The 21,527-nt window shown below is 45.1% G+C and overlaps 1 protein-coding gene across 1 annotated transcript in view; it reads right to left on the bottom strand.

The window, feature by feature from the left end:
• SUSD2 (sushi domain containing 2) overlaps positions 1-21,527 on the bottom strand; it is a 384,956-nt gene that overhangs the window by 322,439 nt on the left and 40,990 nt on the right. The window contains exons 2-3 of the mRNA XM_063964306.1: positions 16,192-16,396; positions 1,333-1,484 (exon numbers count right to left, since the gene is read on the bottom strand). Of these exons, the coding sequence (XP_063820376.1) occupies positions 1,333-1,484; positions 16,192-16,396 (357 nt within the window). The remainder of the gene's footprint in view (positions 1-1,332; positions 1,485-16,191; positions 16,397-21,527) is intronic.

Consider the following 21,527-nt stretch of genomic DNA (forward strand, 5'->3'; position numbering starts at 1 on the left):
TTCGTACAGTGACGGGGAACCCCAATTAGTGCACCGTATACCCTCGCATGGCTTGCTTGGTTCTCCATGCTTCGGGCACGGTGCCTCGCTCTGCTACTGCTGTGATCGGCACAGGTTACTGTTCCCAATTGTAGTCCATGTGGATCGTAAAGTATGAAAAAGTTCAAAAAATTTAAAAAAATATGTCAAAAACTCATGTCGACCTTTTGTCATGTCGACCTAGTACATGTCGACCTAGAGTCCCTGTGGACCTAGAAATCATGTCGACCTAGACACTTTCGACCTAAGTCCTGTCAACCTAGAAACCGGATCCCGTGGGGCACTGTATATCTAGCACTGTGGGGCAACGTGTATGTGGCACTATTGGGGTCATATGTGTATCTGGCCCCCACATATGTGTATCACGCCCCCATTTTCATTGGCCATGCCCCATTTTGGCGCGCGCGCACACAGTATCTAGAAGACATTTTTTCTACTTGCACCACTGGATGTGACAGACCCCACAGACGGATCCTACAGACCTTATCACAGGTTTCACAGGGGGTCTCTTGCACCGCATTGAGATGTTAATCGCATATGTTAGTACATGGGCGCCGAGGGGCGGTGATGGATTTTAATGCATCCAGTCCTTACACTGTTACACTGCTTCCAGCTCTTTGCCACTGAAGGTTCTTATCCTGTCTCCTGGCAAAAGGATTTTAGTGCATTTGGGTGAAAATATTCATTTACTCATTATGTGGCTTGAAAATATTTATCACATCCACGTTAAAAACGCGGATTGTAATAAATATGCCCCTTAGCGTTTATATCAGAATTTATTAGTAAAATGTGTGTATGATTAAGAACAGCACAAAGTACCCCATACTGATTACCCTGTATTAATCATACGTTACCTTAAAGTTTTGTTGTATTTTTAATTACAAATGCAAAACATTGGGGGGGTAATATATAATGTGGCATAGTATAAATTGGTGTTAGTCATATCTGTACTTACACAAGGCGAGTAGGAATCCGCATGGATGTTTCAGCATTTGGTATAAATATACTACTATAAGCATTTATTACATTATTTATCAATGCTCCTCACAGTGACAATAGAAGAAACACTCATGTGTGTGTATAACAGAAAAGCAGCAATAACTTCATGAATATGGTGTGCCGGATAAGAGCTCACGTAGTGTGGCTGGTGCAGACCTGAGTGTACACCTACCTGCTTAGCATACCTTACATGAATTCCCACTGTGCATGCTGAGAGAATGCAGAATCATTTGTAGTTCAGACGCATCGAACCTAAAAAGTGTACCTGCCATGGGAAGATATACAGGGACTCACCTGCTAGCCATGTTCCAGATGAGGAGAAGCTCAGGCCATTATCAAATGACAAAGCAAACTTGATGTAACCAGTCTGAAAGGTGAGTGGGGAAATGCAGTGAGCATGCCCAGATGCATCGACATAACCATGAGTATCTGTTTCATCATTGAATCTGTAGGTAGGCATAAGAGTGAGAGGTCACTGTAACCTGTTGTTGAGATATACCCCCTAACTTATAGCACTTACTGCTAATTACTGGGAGCTTATTACAGGTAGAGAAAAAGGGGGCAAGGTCAAGCATCCTCCACCCATGTGCCAGGTACAGATATACAGATAATAATAATAATTTTATTTATATAGCGCTCTTTCTCCAATAGGACTCAAGGCACTTAACAGATACATAGCATAATATAGTACAGAAAATAATGAAGTACATTTTCATAAAATACAGAAGCATGAAGATACTAAAAGGGACACTATGGAAATGCTTGAGTAAACAGGAAAGTCTTGAGTCTACTTTTGAAGGATTCTATAGTTGGGGCCTCTCGCACTGTGCGGGGAAGTGAGTTCCATAGAGTCGGAAGCCGCATGACTAAAAGCTCGACCCCCAGATGAATTACGGTAGATTCTAGGTACTGCTAAAAGTCATTCATCTACAAATCGCAGTAATCGAGTGGGGCAGTATGGGGTCAGAAGCTGTTTCAGGTACCTTGGGCCTTGGTCATGTAATGCTTTGAAACTCAGTAAGCCAATCTTGAAGATGATTCGCCATCTTACAGGCAGCCAGTGAAGGGAGTAGAGGATGGGTGTTATGTGGCTAGAACGAGGCTGGTCGGTTAACAGCCTGGCAGCTGTGTTTTGCACCAGCTGTAAGCGTTGCAATTCTTTTGCTGGTAGACCAAGGTAGAGGGCATTACAGTAGTCTAATCGAGATGATACAAATGCATGTATGACTTTTGGCATATCATCTGAGGGAATTAAGTGCTTGATTCTGGCTATGTTCCTCAGGTGAAAGGATGAGGATTTGATTGTGGCTGATATTTGATGTTTAAGTGTCAAGCCACCATCCAGGACAACGCCAAGATTCCGCACACGATCACTGGTCTGTAATTCTGAATCCCCGAGTGTAAGTCCAGTTGGTTGGCTATGCTGCAGTCTTGTCCTTTGATGTTGCGGTCGTATCATAAGGACCTCTGTTTTATCCAGGTTCAGTCGCAGCCGACTGGCGCTCATCCACTCCTGTAGCTCAGCTAGACAGCCATTTAGGGTTGCTATTGGGTTATCAGTGCCCGGAGCAAAGGACAAGTACAGTTGTGTATCATCTGCATAGCAGTGGTAGACCAGGCCATGGCGCCTGATTATTTCGCCCAGTGGGAGCATGTATACTGCAAAAAGCATGGGGTATAGTATATAGAACCTTGTGGGACACCACATGGCAATGGCACTGGTGGTGATGAGTATAATCCAGACGATACTCTCTGTGACCTGCCTGTGAGAAATGATTTGAACCAGCTTAGGACTGTGCCATCCAGACCACAGAAATGTATCAGTCGCTCAATCAGAAGCCCATGGTCCACGGTATCAAATGCTGCCGAGAGATCCACAAGGATTAATATTGAACAGTCACCTCTGTCTTTTGCCATCAGAAGATCATTTAACACACATACCAGGGCTGTTTCAGTGCTATGTCTTCTCCTGAATCCTGATTGAAATGGATCATAAATATCATGGGTTGTCAGGCGGGTTTCCAGTTGATTTGCAACCACTTTCTCAATAACCTTTCCTAGGAAAGGAAGGTTTGATACCGGTCTGTAGTTGGTCATGCAGTCGGGATCTAAATTAGGTTTTTTAAGAAGCGGTCTAACAATTGCTTCCTTTAGGGGTCCAGGAAAATTGCCTGTCTGCAAAGAGCATTGAACAATTTTTGCAAAGACAGGACCAATTATATCCATACAACCTATTAGAAGCTTGGTTGAGGCTGGGTCCAGATCACAGGTGGTGGGACGCAAAATATGAGCAATTTCAGCAGTGTCCTTTACATCCACTGGGTCAAAGCTGGTCCATGAAGGCAGGTAGCTTATATTGGCAGGCTTTGTAGTTTGTAGGGCCTAATTCAGACCTGATCGCTGTGTTGCAAATTTGCAGAGGTCTGCAATCAGATAGTCGCCACCAAGGGAGAGTGAAAACCTGCCCCGTGCAAGTGGCAAATGCATGTGTATGCCGTGCAAAAATTCTGCCCGACAGCGGACAGCTGCAAATCCGTTCGCAACATTCAGCACCTCTCACAAACCTGTCATTTTCATCTCAAAAACATTTCCAGAATCAGACCTTTACTCACCCAGGATGCCACTAAGACAGAGGTTCCCAAACTGTGTGCCGTGGCTCCCTGGGGTGCCTCGGGACACTTGCAGGGGTGCCCTGGGTTGGTGGTCCAGGACCAATTCAAATTATTCATGGTCAATATAATAGGCAAAACCAGTGCTGGTGGCTGCCAGTCATAAAATATGTGACCAAACAGAAGCAAATCTTGTCCCTCACCACACAGCTGACCCTAAGGATGACATATAAACGTGATCTACTTAATGTAATATTTCTTTCTAAATTTCTCAATAAGAAATTTTTGGCCTAGGGGTGCCGTGAAAAAAATTCTGATATTCTAGGGTGCCGTGATTCAAAAAAGTTTGGAATCCACTGCACTAAGATCATTATTCATTCAATGATTATTTCCAGACTTGACTACTGTAATCTCCTCCTAACTGGCTTCCCTGACAATTACCTCTCTCCACTCCAATCTATCCTCAATGCTGCTGCCCGGCTCATTTTCCTCACCAAACGCACTACGTCCACCTCCCCTCTCCTACAGACCCTTCACTGGCTTCCCTTCCCTTTCAGAATCCAATTCAAACTTCTCACACTCACTTACAAAGCACTCACCCACTCCTCTCCCGTTTACATCTCTGACCTTATCACCCTTTACACTCCCACCCGTCCTCTTCGCTCTGCTAATGCACGCCGACTCTCCTGCCTACGGATTACTTCCTCCCACTCCTATCTCCAAGATTTTTCACGTGCTGCTCCCTTTCTCTGGAATTCTTTACCTCTCCCCCAGACTCTCCACCTCTCTACAAAACTTCAAACGGGCTCTTAAGACCCATTTCTTTACCAAACCCAGCCAAATCTCATCCTAACCCTCTGTTCCACGCTCTCTATGTACCCCATCTGTGTCACCCCTGTCTGTCTACCCCTCCCCTTAGAATGTAAGCTCTCACGAGTAGGGCCCTCTTCCCTCATGTGCTTATACTTTTCTTACTTTAATAATCCTCAACTGCCCAGATCCCGCAGTTTTTTGGCCACCTGGAACTTATCTCTATGTTGTTTACTGGTGTAGATATGCTTAGTTACCCTGTACTTGTCCTATATTGTCTTCAACTGTAAGTCACTGTTTTCCTGTTTTGATTATGTGCATATGTACTCTGTAATTGGGCGCTGCGGAACCCTTGTGGCCCATATAAATAAAGGATAATAATAATAATAATAATAAAAAATAACTCACTCACCATCTAATGATTTTTCCAGTCTGTGCAGTCTGGGGGTAATTCTGAGTCGATCGCAGCAGGAATTTTGTTAGCAGTTGGGCAAAACCATGTGCAGTGCAGGGGAGGCAGATATAACATGTGCAGAGAGAGTTAGATTTGGGTGTGGTGTGTCCAATCTGCAATCTAAATTGCAGTGTAAAAATAAAGCAGCCAGTATTTACCCTGCACAGAAACAAAATAACCCACCCAAATCGAACTCTCTCTGCACATGTTATATCTGCCCCCTGCAGTGCACATGGCTTTGCCCAACTGCTAAAAAATGTCCTGCTGCGATCAACTTGGAATTACCCCCTCTGTGCGTAGCCCAAGACTTACTCCTACAGTGTGATACAAACAGGCTGATCGGGGCGGGAGCTGACGTCACATACCCTCCCAGAAAACGCTTGGGATCGCTTGTGTTTTTCCTGACACTCCCTGAAAACAGTCAGTTACCACCCACAAATGTCCTCTTCCTGTCAATCACCTTGCGATCGAAATTTTCACACCATCCTGACACTGTTTGGCGACGCACCTGTGCACTGCGGTGTATATGCATGCGCAGTCATTCGATAATAGCGATCAGGTCTAGATCAGGCCCATAGTTCATACTATACTAATTAGTACTTCCTTATATTTGCAATCTATTCAAGATGGAGCCATCCACCTGCAAACCCCAACAAAATAATGCATACTGTCATCTAGTTCTGCATATACCACACTGTCAGGATATGTCTATACAGTGGCAAACGCAGGATTTTGAAAGGGGGGTTTCCAAATAATTGGTTACAGACCACTGAAAAAAAGTCTAACCAGATTAAACATGGCCGAATGTAGCATGGCCTCCCTTCCCCTTACCGTTGTTTGCCGCAGTTGGCATCGGTAAGTGTGAATACACTTGCTGATGCCAGCTCCCGTCGCGGAGGACATATCATTTGGGATGTCGTCCTAGTGTATACTTAGACATAGACTGATAGCACAGGCACCATGACCAACACCTCCCATTAGTAGACAGACAGCACTCAGGCACCATGACTTTCATCCCCCCCCCCTCCACAGACTGACAACAAAGACACCAGTGCCAATGCGACCATCCCCCCCCCACACAGACTCATGCACCACGGCCACCCCCCCTCCCCCACATAGACTCATGCACCAAGGCCACCCTCCCTCCTCCTCCTCCACACAAACTGATGCACCATGACCACCCCCCCTCCCCCACATAGGCTGATGAACTACAACCATCCCCCCCATACATCATTTATTATGAAAACCGGCACCCGCACCCCCCGTCCTCGCACTCATGCTGGTGCTGATTACCGCATAGTTTAATATGAAATACTGGCACCCGCACCCCCCGATCCCCACACTTATGCTGGCGCCGATTACCACATAATTTAATATGACGTACTGTCTCCTGCTCCCTCAGTCCCCGCTCTTATACTGCCGATGACAGCCTGAAAGGAGCTGCAGAAGCCAGCCTCTCAGCCGAGCCTGTCACACTGCATGTGAAGCTCTAGCGGCAGTCAGGTGATGTATTAAAAAAAAAAAAAAAATCGGTAAACTGATGCGCAATAGATCGGCGGCTTGGGGGGGTTTCTAGGTACTCGGAAACCCCCCCTGCGTGCACGTGTGCTATACCCTAGTCAGAGGTACTTTCATTGTATCCAGTTCGCCCGCCTGACAAATGGGCCTGTAACAACGGGTTCAGTATGATTTCCCAGCGGCTGGGATGCCGGCTGTTATTAAAACGGCAGCGGCATCCCAGCCTCCAGTATGCCGGCAGCGGGGCGAAAGCAAAGAATCTCCTTGCGGGCTCGGTAGCTCGCTGCGCTCGCCACAGGTTTTATTCCCACTCTATGGGTGTCATGGACACCCACAAGTGGGAATAGACCCTGTGCGCCGGGATTCTGGCTATCAGCATTGCCAGCTGTTGGCATTCCGGCGTCAGTATCCTGAACTCTGGGATCCCGACAGCTGGCAAATTAAACGTATACTGTAATAACCTTCAGTAAACAGAGCGACATATATGTAGGTGGGCCTAAACAAAATATACAGTAACCAATTAAGTATAAAATGAAACGCTCTGAAAATCTCTTATGCACATTGAAGAGTAGAGAAAAACAAATGATATTTTCCTGTAAAATTCCTGGCATGTCATCATTATTAGCAGTCCCCTGCTCCTAATGAATCAGAGCCTTTTAATTCTGCTCCACTAACACACTGTCATTCAGAGAATGAGCACAAATAACATCTACTGTATACAGTACACTGCGTCAATCTACCAATCCTCCTCTAGATGGCAATGTCTTACATCTCACTTTCTAAAATTTCCAGTTAATGAAAAGTACCTGAACAAATCAAAGTCTGCTGCTGCATATATTAAATCTGCAACCTCTGACCTCTCTGGGATATCAGACAAGCTAATCTAACCACTCCAAACAATTCAGTTGTCTGCATCTGTAACTTTCTAATATCTTGGCAGCTAGCGGACATCGGGCCTAATTCAAGGTTGAACACAAATGTATTCGCAAAAGCAAATTTGCAAAGTAAACGCAAATCTGCACAAAAAACCCACGCCCACAGTGCAAACTAACAAAAAAACAAACACCAAATACACAAAAGAGGAGTCACCCTGAATGATGCACTTACCAACATAAGCTAAACAATGGAATAAACCTAACATTCAGAATGAATGTACCTGGGTCCTGGGCGGTGCATATCTGCAGATAGCCAAGCAAAAAGTACAGAAAAAGTCAATGCAGATTCTGCGTAGCTCAATACCTGCCCAGAATCTGCACTGACTTTTCTGCACTTTTTACTTGGCTATCTGCAGATATGCACCGCCCAGGACCCAGGTACATTCATTCTGAATGTTAGGTTTCTTCCTTTGTTTAGCTTATGTTGGCTTATGTCGGCTCCTAACTGTCAAGTTTCACACACAGCATGCAACATCATGGCAGTTAGGAGCTGATTGGCTGGTACTTCATCTCTCTCCACTTTATCACTCTCCAAGGCTTACTACAGCTCTCTACTAGATGTATTAGTGCAGATTATTATAAAATCCTAAACGTAACCATAAATTTACCACTCAATTTAATTAAGTCCTCTTCTGCTACCCTTTGTAATGTGTATCTTACTCATACTTTCTGGGAAAAGGTGACTCAGTATGGTAATACAACACTATTGTATGTTTGTCTTTTATTTGACTGCATGGCAGAGCAACAATTATAAAATGTGAGAACAGTAACAGTCCTCTAATTTTAGCAGCAATTTGGAATGAAACGGACAGTACATTACAGCACAGTGGTTTCTAAACACCAGTACAACTCTGCAATCAGCCCATAATGATACATCACAATAGACTGCCTGGAGACAGCTCCTTATTAAGAGGATCTTTAAAAACCAACCTTATTCTAACACAGAAGGAAATGTATACAGAGTCAGACTGCTCAACTGGAGCAATTGAAAATGTTTTCAATATACATCTTGGTATTTAGCTGCTAATTGCCATATCAACATATACAAGTGACCCAACCTACAGTACCCATACTACAGGGGGGACATTTACTAAGCAGTGATAAAAGTGGAGAAGTGAGCCAGTGGAGAAATTGCCCATGGCAACCAATCAGCACTTGCACACTATAAAATGATACAGAGCTGCTGATTGGTTGATGGGGCAACTTCTCCACTGGCTCACTTCTTCGCTCTTATCACTGCTTAGTAAATGTCCCCCTATTTATTAACTATAAGTTCAAGACCAATCATTAATCCACATGATCAGATACCAACTCCATGGGTGGATAGCTGACTTTATAAGAGCAACCACTGTTCAATTATTATGTACATTTTTGTTACTATTACTATATACAGAACAAGTACTTATGTTTGTTATAAAACACCTTCTTACTATATTTATGTATAAGGCATTGTTACATTATGGTGTGGGGGGGGGGGGGGGTTATCTATAATACTGTCCTGTAGGTCACTAATCAAGGCAATAAGCAGGATTTATTTTATCACAACTATCTCTTTAAGCATTTGCTCCATTACAATGTATGGCCAGCATTTTCTGCATTGATGGATTGGGCAAAGCAAAGAATACCCATTTCTGGCAGTAAGGCTCTTCGCACACTGATAAATATGCTCCTGTAACCTCAAGATAACGATTATGTAGCGTATGTTTTCCATATACACTGTATCACAATGTTTTTTACATACCTGGAGTTATTTATGAAACCATATTAAACCATATTTTGGAAAAAAATATATTTTATTGTAGAATAATATAAGAAAAAGTATCCTGTACAAACAATGAACTAACTCATTATAGGTAAAGGTAAAGAAAAAATAAGATTTTACTCACTGGTAAATCTATTTCTCGTAGTCCGTAGTGGATGCTGGGAACTCCGTAAGGACCATGGGGAATAGCGGCTCCGCAGGAGACTGGGCACAACTAAAGAAAGCTTTAGGTCACCTGGTGTGCACTGGCTCCTCCCACTATGACCCTCCTCCAAGCCTCAGTTAGGACACTGTGCCCGGACGAGCTGACATAATAATGAAGGATTTTGAATCCCGGGTAAGACTCATACCAGCCACACCAATCACACCGTATAACTCGTGATACTATACCCAGTTAACAGTATGAATATAACTGAGCCTCTCAACAGATGGCTCAACAATAACCCTTTAGTTAGGCAATAACTATATACAAGTATTGCAGACAATCCGCACTTGGGATGGGCGCCCAGCATCCACTACGGACTACGAGAAATAGATTTACCGGTGAGTAAAATCTTATTTTCTCTGACGTCCTAGTGGATGCTGGGAACTCCGTAAGGACCATGGGGATTATACCAAAGCTCCCAAACGGGCGGGAGAGTGCGGATGACTCTGCAGCACCGAATGAGAGAACTCCAGGTCCTCCTCAGCCAGGGTATCAATTTTGTAGAATTTAGCAAACGTGTTTGCCCCTGACCAAGTTGCAGCTCGGCAAAGTTGGAAAGCCGAGACCCCTCGGGCAACTGCCCAAGATGAGCCCACCTTCCTTGTGGAATGGGCTTTTACAGATTTTGGCTGCGGTAGTCCAGCCGCAGAATGCGCCAGCTGAATTGTGCTACAAATCCAGCGAGCAATAGTCTGCTTAGAAGCAGGAGCACCCAGTTTGCTGGGTGCATACAGGATAAACAGCGAGTCAGTTCTCCTGACTCTAGCCGTCCTGGAAACATAATTTTTCAAGGGCCTGACTACGTCCAGTAACTTGGAATCCTCCAAGTCCCTAGTAGCCGCAGGCACTACAATAGTTGGTTCAAGTGAAAAGCTGATAACACCTTAGGGAGAAACTGGGGACGAGTCCTCAATTCTGCCCTATCCATATGGAAAATCAGATAAGGACTTTTATATGACAAAGCCGCCAATTCTGATACACGCCTGGCCAAAGCCAAGGCCAATAACATGAGCACTTTCCGCGTGAGATATTTTAGATCCACGGTTTTTAGTGGCTCACACCAATGTGATTTTAAGAAACTCAACACCACGTTGAGAACCCAAGGTGCCACTGGAGGCACAACCGGGGGCTGAATATGCAGCACTCCTTTTACAATGTCTGAACTTCAGGTACTGAAGCTAGTTCTTTTTGGAAGAAAATCGACAGAGCCGAGATCTGTACCTTAATGGAGCCTAATTTTAGGCCCATAGACACTCCTGCTTGTAGGAAATGCAGAAATCGACCTAGTTGAAATTCCTCTGTTGGGGCCTTTTTGGCCTCACACCAAGCAACATATTTTCGCCATATGCAGTGATAATGTTTTGCAGTTACATCTTTCCTGGCTTGAATCAGCGTAGGAATGACTTCCTCCGGAATGCCCTTTTCCTTTAGGATCCGGCTTTCAACCGCCATGCCGTCAAAACGTAGCCGCGGTAAGTCTTGGAACAGACAGGGCCACTGCTGCCGCAGGTCCTGTCTGAGCGGCCGAGGCCATGGGTCCTCTGATATAATTTCTTGAAGTTCTGGGTACCAAGCTCTTCTTGGCCAATCCGGAACCACGAGTATCGTTCTTACTCCTCGCCTTCCTATTATTCTCAGTACCTTTAGTATGAGAGGCAGAGGGAGGAACACATAAACCGACTGGTACACCCACGGTGTTACCAGAGCGTCCACAGCTATAGCCTGAGGGTCCTTTGACCTGGCGCAATATCTTTTATAGCTTTTTGTTGAGGCGGGACGCCATCATGTCCACCTGTGGCCTTTCCCAATGGTGTACAATCCTTTGGAAGACTTCTGGATGAAATCTCCACTCTCCCGGGTGGAGGTCGTGTCCGCTGAGAAGATCTGCTTCCCAGTCGTCCACTCCGGGAATGAACACTGCTGACAGTGTTAACACATGATTTTCCGCCCATCGGAGAATCCTTGTGGCTTCTGCCATCGCCATCCTGCTTCTTGTGCCGCCCCGTTGGTTTACATGGGCGACTGCCGTGATGTTGTCTGATTGGATCAGTACCGGCTGGTTTTGAAGCAGAGGCCTTGCCTGACTCAGGGCATTGTAAATGGCCCTCAGTTCCAGAATATTTATGTGTAGGGAAGTCACTTGACTTGACCAAAGTCCCTGGAAGTTTTTTCCCTGTGTGACTGCCCCCCAGCCTCAAAGGCTGGCATCCATGGTCACTAGGACCTAGTCCTGTATGCCGAACCTGCGGCCCTCTTGCATGGAACCTGCCGAATGGGATTGCTTCGTAGGAAGCTACCATTTTTTCCCAGGACTCGCGTGCAATGATGCACCGATACCTGTTTTTGTTTCAGGAGGTCTCTGACTAGAGATGACAGTTCCTTGGCTTTCTCCTCCGGGAGAAACACTTATTTCTGTTCTGTGTCCAGAACCATCCCCAGGAACAGTAGACGTGTCGTAGGAACCAGCTGTGACTTTGGACTGTTTAGAATCCAACCGTGCTGTTGTAGCACTTTCCAAAATAGTGCTACCCCGACTAGCAACTGCTCCTTGGACCTTGCCCTTATAAGGATATTGTCCAAGTACGGGATAATTAAAACTCCCTTTTTTTGAAGTAGTATCATCATTTTGGCCATTACCTTGGTAAACACCCTCGGTGCCATGTACAGTCCAAACGGCAGTGTCTGGACTTGGTAATGGTAATCCTGTACCACAAATTTGAGGTACTCCTGGCGAGGGTGGTAAATGGGGACATGCAGGTAAGCATCCATGATGTCCCGGGATCCCATGTAATCCCCCTCGTCCAGGCTTGCAATAACCGCCCTGAGCGATTCCATCTTGAACTTGAATTTTTTTATGTATGTGTTCAAGGATTTTAAATATAAAATGGGTCACACCGAACCATGCGGTTTCGGTACCCCAAACCGTGTGGAATAGTAACCCCGTCCTTGTTGAAGTAGGGGCACCTTGAGTATTACCTGCTGGGAATACAGCTTATTAATTGCCTCTAGCGCAGCCTCCCTGCCTGAGGGAGTTGTCGGCAAGGCATATTTGAGGAAACGGCGGGGGGGAGACATCTCGAATTCCAGCTTGTACCCCTGAAATACTACTTGAATGAAACAGGGATCCACCTGTGAGCGAGCCCACTGATCGCTGAAATTTTTGAGACGGCCCCCCACCGTACCTGGCTACACCTGTGGAGCCCCCGCGTCATGCTGTGGACTCAGAGGAAGCGAGAGAAGAATTTTGATTCTGGGAACAGGCTGACTGGTGCAGCTTTTTCCCTCTCCCCATGTCTCTGTACAGAAAGGAAGCGCCTTTGACCCGCTTGCTTTTCTGAAGCCGAAAGGACTGTACCTGATAATACAGTGCTTTCTTAGTCTGTGAGGAAACCTGAGGTAATGGATACGAGGTCCCAGAGACCATCCCCAAATAATTCCTCACCCTTATAAGGCAGTCTCTATGCGCCTTTTAAAGTCAGCATCACCTGTCCAGTGACAGGTCTCTAATACCCTCCTGACAGAATGGTCATTACATTCATTTTGGATGCCAGCCGGCAAAATATCCCTCTGTGCATCCCTCATATATAAGACGACGTCTTTAATATGTTCTCATGTGTGACAGGGTCACCGACCACGCTGCAGCAGCACGATCTGCAGGTCTCAGTCTAGTACCTGAGTGTGTAAATACAGACTTCAGGATAGCCTCCTGCTTTTTATCAACAGGTACCTTCAAAGTGGCCGTTCCTAAAACGGCAGTGCCACCTTTTTTGACAACCGTGTGAGCGCCTTATCCACCCCTAGGGGATATCTCCCAGCGTAACTTATCCTCTGGCGGGAAAGGGTACGCCATCAGTAACTTTTTAGAAATTACCAGTTTCTTATCAGGGGGAACCTACGCTTTTCACACACTTCATTCATTCATCTGATGGGGGAACAAAACACTGCCTGCTTTTTCTCCCCAAACATAAAACCCTTTTTTAGTGGTACTTGGGTTAATGTCAGAAATGTGTAACACATTTTTTATTGCCGGGATTAAGTCACGGATGTTCCTAGTGGATTGTGTATATGTCTCAACCTTGTCGACACTGGAGTCAGACTCCGTGTCGACATCTGTGTCTGCCATCTGAGTGAGCGGGCGTTTTTTGAGCCCCTGATGGCCTTTGAGACGCCTGGGCAGGCGCGGACTGAGAAGCCGGCTGTCCCACAGCTGTTACGTCATCCACCCTTTTATGTAAGGAGTTGACACTGTCAGTTAATACCTTTCACCTAACCATCCACTCTGGTGTCGGCCCCACAGGGGGCGACATCACATTTATCGGCATCTGCTCCGTCACCATATAAGCCTCCTCATTAAACATGTCGACACAGCTGTACCGACACACCGCACACACACAGGGAATGCTCTGACTGAGGACAGGACCCCACAAAGCCCTTTGGGGAGACAGAGAGAGAGTATGCCAGCACACACCAGAGCGCTATATAATGTGGGGATTAACACTATAACTGAGTGAAATTTCCCCAATAGCTGCTTGTATATATAATATTGCGCCTAAATTTAGTGCCCCCCCTCTCTTTTTAACCCTTTGAGCCTGAAAACTACAGGGGAGAGCCTGGGGAGCTTTCTTCCAGCTGCACTGTGAAGAGAAAATGGCGCCAGTGTGTCTGAGGGAGATAGCTCCGCCCCTTTTTCGCGGACTTTTCTCCCGCTTTTTTCTGGATTCTGGAAGGGGTATTTACCACATATATAGCCTCTGGGGCTATATATTGTGGTATTTTTGCCAGCCAAGGTGTTAATATTGCTGCTCAGGGCGCCCCCCCCCAGCGCCCTGCACCCTCAGTGACCGGAGTGTGAGGTGTACACGAGGAGCAATGGTGCACAGCTGCAGTGCTGTACGCTACCTTGGTGAAGACTGATGTCTTCTGCCGCCGATTTTCCGGACCTCTTCTTGCTTCTGGCTTTGTAAGGGGGACGGCGGCGCGGCTCCGGGACCGAACACCAAGGACTGGGCCTGCGGTCGATCCCTCTGGAGCTAATGGTGTCCAGTAGCCTAAGAAGCCCAATCCGGCTGCAAGCAGGCAAGTTCGCTTCTTCTCCCCTTAGTCCCTCGCTGCAGTGAGCCTGTTGCCAGCAGGTCTCACTGAAAATAAAAAACCTAAATCTATACTTTCTTTCTAAGGGCTCAGGAGAGCCCCTAGTGTGCATCCAACCTCGGCCGGGCACAAAATCTAACTGAGGCTTGGAGGAGGGTCATAGTGGGAGGAGCCAGTGCACACCAGGTGACCTAAAGCTTTCTTTAGTTGTGCCCAGTCTCCTGCGGAGCCGCTATTCCCCATGGTGCTTACGGAGTTCCCAGCATCCACTAGGACGTCAGAGAAATCATGCAAAGTACTGTATATGCGATTACTTTTCTATAATTGAGCAATATGCACATTGTATTTTGTTACGGTTTACATATCTTGATCTTTACTCCTTCCTCAGTCCTAGGGGTATATTCAGGGTCGTTTTAAGACAGGAGGGTGCCCGTATGCAGAAACCGTCCGGACCACCTTCTCTCTCTCTTGCTGGCAGCCGCTAGTTGACTTTAGCGCTGTGGTAGAGTCTACTATTCATGTACAGGGCTCCAGGAAGATGGATCAGCAGCCATTTACCAGGTGATTCCCCCTACTGCGCATGCGCAGAGTGCTGGGTGATGGCTGCCTCAACATTTTCCCGGTGCCTTTACAGGGCTGCTGCATTGGACGCTGAACTCCAGATAGGTGAGTACTGAAAAACGGGTGCAGAATGGGCCCCCCTGTACCCGAGGGGCCCGTGTGCACCGCACCCACTGCACTCACTATAGATACACCAGTGGGTATATTTACTAAAGTGCGGGTTTATAGAAGTGCAGAGGATGCCCATAGCAACCAATCACATTTTAGCTATTATCTTCTAGAACAGCGATGGCCAACCCATGGCTCTTTCTTCCTCCACATGCAGCTCGACTCCCTGCCCCTGCTTCCCGCTGCCCATCACACTCCTCCGGAGTGCAGCAGCAGTGTTTCTAAGGGTACCGGCCCGTGAGCCAATCAGAGCTCGCAGACCGGCAGCAGTGACCCCTGATTGGCTGCCGGACTGCAAGCTCTGATTGGCTCAAAGGCTTGCGCCATAATTAATATGCGCAAGAGACTCAGAGGCGGGCGGCAGCTGTAACCGCCCAGACCAGCCTGCAGCAGCCGCCCAGGTCAGCCAGCAGCAGCCGCCCAGGTCAGCCTGCAGCAGCCACCCTCAGCAGCAGCCCAGGCCAGACCTCAGCAGCAACCCTGGGGCATTATATGTATGTCACACTGTACTGGAGCATTATATGTATGTGGCACTGTACAACGTGACTAAAAACGGGGTTGTGACTCAAGGTCATACTCCTACAAATGTCATACCGAAAAAGGTGTGCGCACAAAAATGGGGTGTGACTTTGTGACAACTAGGCCATGCACCCATTTTTGCGCGTGCCAAGGGCACGCCCATGATAATGGCTCTATCACTTAACTACAGATCTTTTCTGTCTCCTTGCCTCTGACTGGTTGGCCACCCCTGTTCTAGAAGATGCTAGACAAATGATAAGTAGAATCTGATAGGTTTCTATGGGCAATATCTCCACTTCTAAAAACCTGCACTTTAGTAAATCTACCCCCTAATGTCCCCCTATAAACTACTCTGTAAGACCTTTCTAAAATGTTAAATGAGCAATTGCCCATACTCACAGAAAACAAGGAAAACCAACCAACAAAGAAATATGTACAACAAATTAAGAATACTGTAATTAAAAATGCTGGGAACACCAAACAATATCAAAACTCCTACATCTGTTTAGTTTTGTACTCACCTGCATATGACATTAGAATTGTTAGCAAATGTAATATTTACAATAGAAAAATCTTTCCCTCCCATTAATGTTCCTGAGTGAGGGGAAATTTGGAGACATAATTTGCGGTAATCTGTACAACAGGTGTTAAGGTTCATGCAACTTGAATGGCAGGAGCAGGTCTGGAGTTTTTGACCACATGCTGAGTTGCAGGACTCTGGTACACCTGCAAGGTAAAAGCATACAAAGTTTTAGTGCTATTGGACTGTGTACTTATACAAATGTTCCATGTTATAAACCCATGTGAAAAACATAAAACATAAAAAAAAGAAAGAAAAAAAAGAGCTTTGTATAAAGAATTAGCAAAGACATTAGACTTCCCGGATTGTGTATTACTGACACTACAGGGCCTAATTCAGCATGAGTTGTAGTCTGTGAAAAATCATAAAACTACAACTCTGTACACGGCTGCCCCACATGCCGGGTCCTTCACATCGCTAAACATGTTTAGGGTAGCCCCCTGCCTTTGCAGTCTCCCTAACGCCGCATTAACGCCCCTGCCCGCGCTGTAAATGCCTCTGCCTGTCAATCAGGTAGAGGCATTCGCATAAGTGAGATGCCATCGCATCTCACTGTGTGTACACGTGCAGTGCAGCTCCTGCGCGTGTGCACATTGGCCCTCATTCCGAGTTGTTCGCTCGTTTCCGATTTTCTCTATTTTGCGATTAGTCGCTTACTGCGCATGCGCAATGTTCGCAGAGCGCATGCGCTTAGTTATTTTACTCAACAGTTTGGTATTTTACTCACGGCATTACGAGGAATTTTCTTCGTTCTGGTGATCGGAGTGTGATTGACAGGAAGTGGGTGTTTCTGGGCGGAAACTGACCGTTTTATGGGTGTGTGTGACGCAGCAGTTTCTGGAAAAAACGCGGGAGTGGCTGGAGAAACGGGGGAGTGTCTGGGCGAACGCTGGGTGTGTTTGTGATGTCAAACCAGGAACGAAACTGACTGAACTGATCGCAGTGGCAGAGTAAGTGTCGAGCTACTCAGAAACTGCTAAGAAATTTCTATTCGCAATTTTGAGAATCTTTCGTTCTGCTAAGCTAAGATTCACTCCCAGTAGGCGGCGGCTTAGCGTGTGCAATGCTGCTAAAAGCAGCTTGCGAGCGAACAACTCGGAATGAGGACCATTGTACAGAGGCTTTAGTATGCAAACGCATCGCCGATGCATCTCGTACTGAATCAGGCCCACAGATACATACTCTTTGCAGCGATGTGAAAAGTGAGAAGACTTTAAAGTCTTATACCCAATGGCAATAAGAACAAATGCAATTGACCTGCGGTTGTTAATTATGGTTTTACTCCCATTCTTAGGCTTTACTGATATACAGATGTGTCCCCTACCATCTTGGCTGCTTTATGCAACTTTTCATGACACTGCCGTGATGCGTACGCATAGCACCCCCAGCATAATAGACAGCGGATACGCACCTATGCATGTGCCTGCTGACTCCAGCGGCCCCAGCATCCTTATCGCCGGGTAGCAGGAGCACAGCCTCCCGCTATCCACATTCATTTGTACCTGTTGCCTCTCCCGTTTGTGCACGGCTAGCCAGTGACGTGCAGTGAGGTCAGTGCCTGGGGAGGCACTGGATGATTAACCCCCCCCCCCCCCCCCCCATACATATATTTATTTAACAAAAACCAGCACCAAGCTGAACCATCCAGGGGGAGTAATGACATAGCAGGGGGGACCCTCAGTGTGGGGGTCCCCCTGCCATCACATTAAACTCCCCCCAAGCCAGTCAGCCCAGGGCTGGAATTCCTCGTAAAGTGGGGACCCCCAGAAAAAAATGAATGGAGTCCCCCCTCCCGAACAACAACCAGCACTGGGCTGAAAGCCCAGTTCTATGCCCCGCACCCCTGGTGGCGGTGGGTGCATGACATGCTAATATTGTTCTTTACAGGTGGCCTACAGGTCCCAGCAAGCAGCTCCATCACTGGACAGCTGTATCCAGTGACAGATCTGCTGTCAAATCACATCTGCCTGACTGACAGGGGCGTACTTTCATGTGCAGTGAAAGCACGTCCCTGTCACCGAGGCACTTATAGTAGTGCCGTTTTTAATGTTATTTTCAATTAGCTTTTACTGCTCACGGCTTGACCCCACCCTCGCCTGCCCTCCGCTCCCGCACCTTTTCTATTGTCAACGGGAGGCACCGCTTTCGGTGCCTCCCAAACCGAATTTTAATGGAAAACTGGTTAGTATAATACAAAGAAGATACTTATGACACAGAATATGTGTCATAAGTATCTTTTTTGGTATTATTTTAACTACTAATGACAGGGGAGGCACTGCCTGCCCTGACTGTACGTCCTTGCGGGTAGCAGGAGCATCGCTGTTTGCCTCCGTTTGCTGTGTGTAGCAGGCACGTGCGTATGCGCGACCCACTACAGTATGCTGTGCCGCGTATAAAAGCCTCGCCACAATATTACTATTAGGGATGTGTACTTTCACAATAGCTGGAGAGTCACAGGTTGGCCAGGCCTGGATTAGATGATAACATGAGTAAGGGAAGCCAAAGCACATGAGTTAAGAGGGCCCTGCTCGTGAGAGCTTACATTCTAAAGAAGACTGGCACAAAGACAGATGTGATACATATGGGGTAGACCAGGCTTTCCCAACCTCGGTCTTCAAATAGTCCAGGTTTTAAGTAATATGTATGTTACTATACTTGAGCACAGGTGACAATTAGTACCTCAGTTATTTTGATTTAACTATCTGTGCTGAAGCCTAGATATCACTAAAAGCTGCACTGTTAGTGTGCCTTGAGGAACGAAGTTGGGAATGCCTGAGGTAGACAGGGAGCATGAGTGTGTTATACCTAGATGGTGACTCCACCAATATACTGTATATTAGCAGAATATTATGCAAAACAGTGAACTTCAATAAACCTTTTTCTCTAATGACAAGTGTACAATACAGCACTAATTTTCAGATGGTGACTATAATCCTGTTATCTGCAGGCTAGCCAGGCATCAAAATCTAGGGGCCATGGCGAACTGTCGCCTGGGATTTCTCGAGTCCTGTTTTAGAAAGTCTGACAGGGTGAGGGAGTTTAGACACCTGGGGTATATTTACTAACAGTCAATTTTGGTTCTATTTAAAATCGACCAGAATAGAACCAACAACCCCACAAAATCGACTACAGTGTTTCTATTCCAAATAGCTAATTTACTAAAAGTCGATTTTGAGTTCCTTTTAAAAATTGCTGTGTGATGGGAGTTCTACGGTATTTTGAAGTTCTAAAAGTGTTCAATTCATCAAACATCAACAAAAATCTATAACATCGATCAAACATTGATCAAAAACCGACCCAAAATAGACAAAAAACATTTCTATTGGTCAAAACAGGTCACATGCACTGTATTACACACAAACACCTTAATTCCTGGCCTAATTTGCACATCCACAATTTAAAAAAAAATAAATGTCATGATTTCTGCAGCCAGAGTGCCCCAATGCTACAAAAAAAAACAAAAAAAAACAAACACAGATAGCGCTAGCAGATTTCCTATTAAAATACTAATTTATTTGTTTATTTATTCTATTATCATTTAACTTTAAATAAATAACATTCTCATCTCTAAGGCTAATTGCATGCAATTATAAAATTTAAGTCTAAAATAATGGCCTAATAAATGAAACAATCACAGCATGATTAGTGATAATTCTCTGTTCTTTATATCACTTAATACTCCCTTGCTGCACAGAACATCCAGCTTTAATCAATCACCTCACACTGTTTCATTTGGATATTATAGAATATAACAACTTAGTGTTTACTTCAATGATACAAAGTATACCAACTATTATTCAGATGTTAAAATGTCTCTATTCCACTCCAAATAGGAATTTGTACTTCACTGACACTTTTGTAACAGAAGAATCACTTGTTTAAAACCAAGTTGTATATTGATACTATTTGCTTCCAACAGTTCATATAACGTGAAGATATTCAGATAGCTGTTTCCTTACTCCTGTAGAATCAATGTTGGTTTTGTGCACAAAACCAACATTGATTCTACAGGAGTAAGGAAACAGCTACTGTATCTGAATATCTTCACGTTATATGAACTGTTGGAAGCAAATAGTATCAATATACAACTTGGTTTTAAACAAGTGATTCTTCTGTTACAAAAGTGTCAGTGAAGTACAAATTCCTATTTGGAGTGGAATAGAGACATTTTAACATCTGAATAATAGTTGGTATACTTTGTATCATTGAAGTAAACACTAAGTTGTTATATTCTATAATATCCAAGTGAAACAGTGTGAGGTGATTGATTAAAGCTGGATGTTCTGTGCAGCAAGGGAGTATTAAGTGATATAAAGAACAGAGAATTATCACTAATCATGCTGTGATTGTTTCATTTATTAGGCCATTATTTTAGACTTAAATTTTATAATTGCATGCAATTAGCCTTAGAGATGAGAATGTTATTTATTTAAAGTTAAATGATAATAGAATACATAAACAAATAAATTAGTATTTTAATAAGAAATCTGCTAGCGCGGTCTGTGTTTTTTGTTTTTTTTGTGGTAACTATTTTTTACAGGGGGTGGAGAGGTCCCGCTGTTTTACAGTGAGCTGCATCAGATTCTTTTCTTGGGACATATACGTTTATTATAATTAGATTCAATTATCGGGTTAGCGCCGGGGGACTACTTGATTGTAGGTGTTTGTTTCTGTGCCCCAATGCTACTCTTCCATGTTTATTCCATCATATCGAGGTTTCAGACAATTCCACGTGAAAAAAAACAAAATTCAAATAGAATTACTGGTGGTGGTTCTATTGAAAATTGTGATTTTGGGTCAATTTTAAGTCAAGTCTCAAATCGACTATTAGTAAATATGGGTTAGGAATTGAACTCTATCTTACAGGATAGAAGGTTCTATTGTAGTTCTATTTGAGTGTAAAGCTCGATTTTTAGTAGATATTGACTGTAGTTAACACCTGTCTCTCAAAATCGACTGAAACACAAAATCGACTGTTAGTAAATATACCTCCTAGTCAGGTAAAAATCCATGTCAAGGCTATTAACCAAACTGCACCATCATACATCTCCTCACTCATCTCAAAATATCTCCCTACCAGACCTCTCCGCTCTGCACAAGATCTGCGTCTCTCATCCACATGTATTACCTGTTCCCACTCAAAATTACAGGACTTTACCTGGGCTTCACCCACTCTGTGGAATGCACTCCCACGCACAATAAGACTCTCCTCTAGTCTCCAAACCTTTAAACGTTCTCTGAAAACTCATCTCTTCAGACAAGCCTACCAAATTTCAG

The sequence above is a fragment of the Pseudophryne corroboree genome, chromosome 1 (genome assembly GCF_028390025.1).
Source record: "Pseudophryne corroboree isolate aPseCor3 chromosome 1, aPseCor3.hap2, whole genome shotgun sequence".
Lineage (NCBI taxonomy): Eukaryota > Metazoa > Chordata > Amphibia > Anura > Myobatrachidae > Pseudophryne > Pseudophryne corroboree.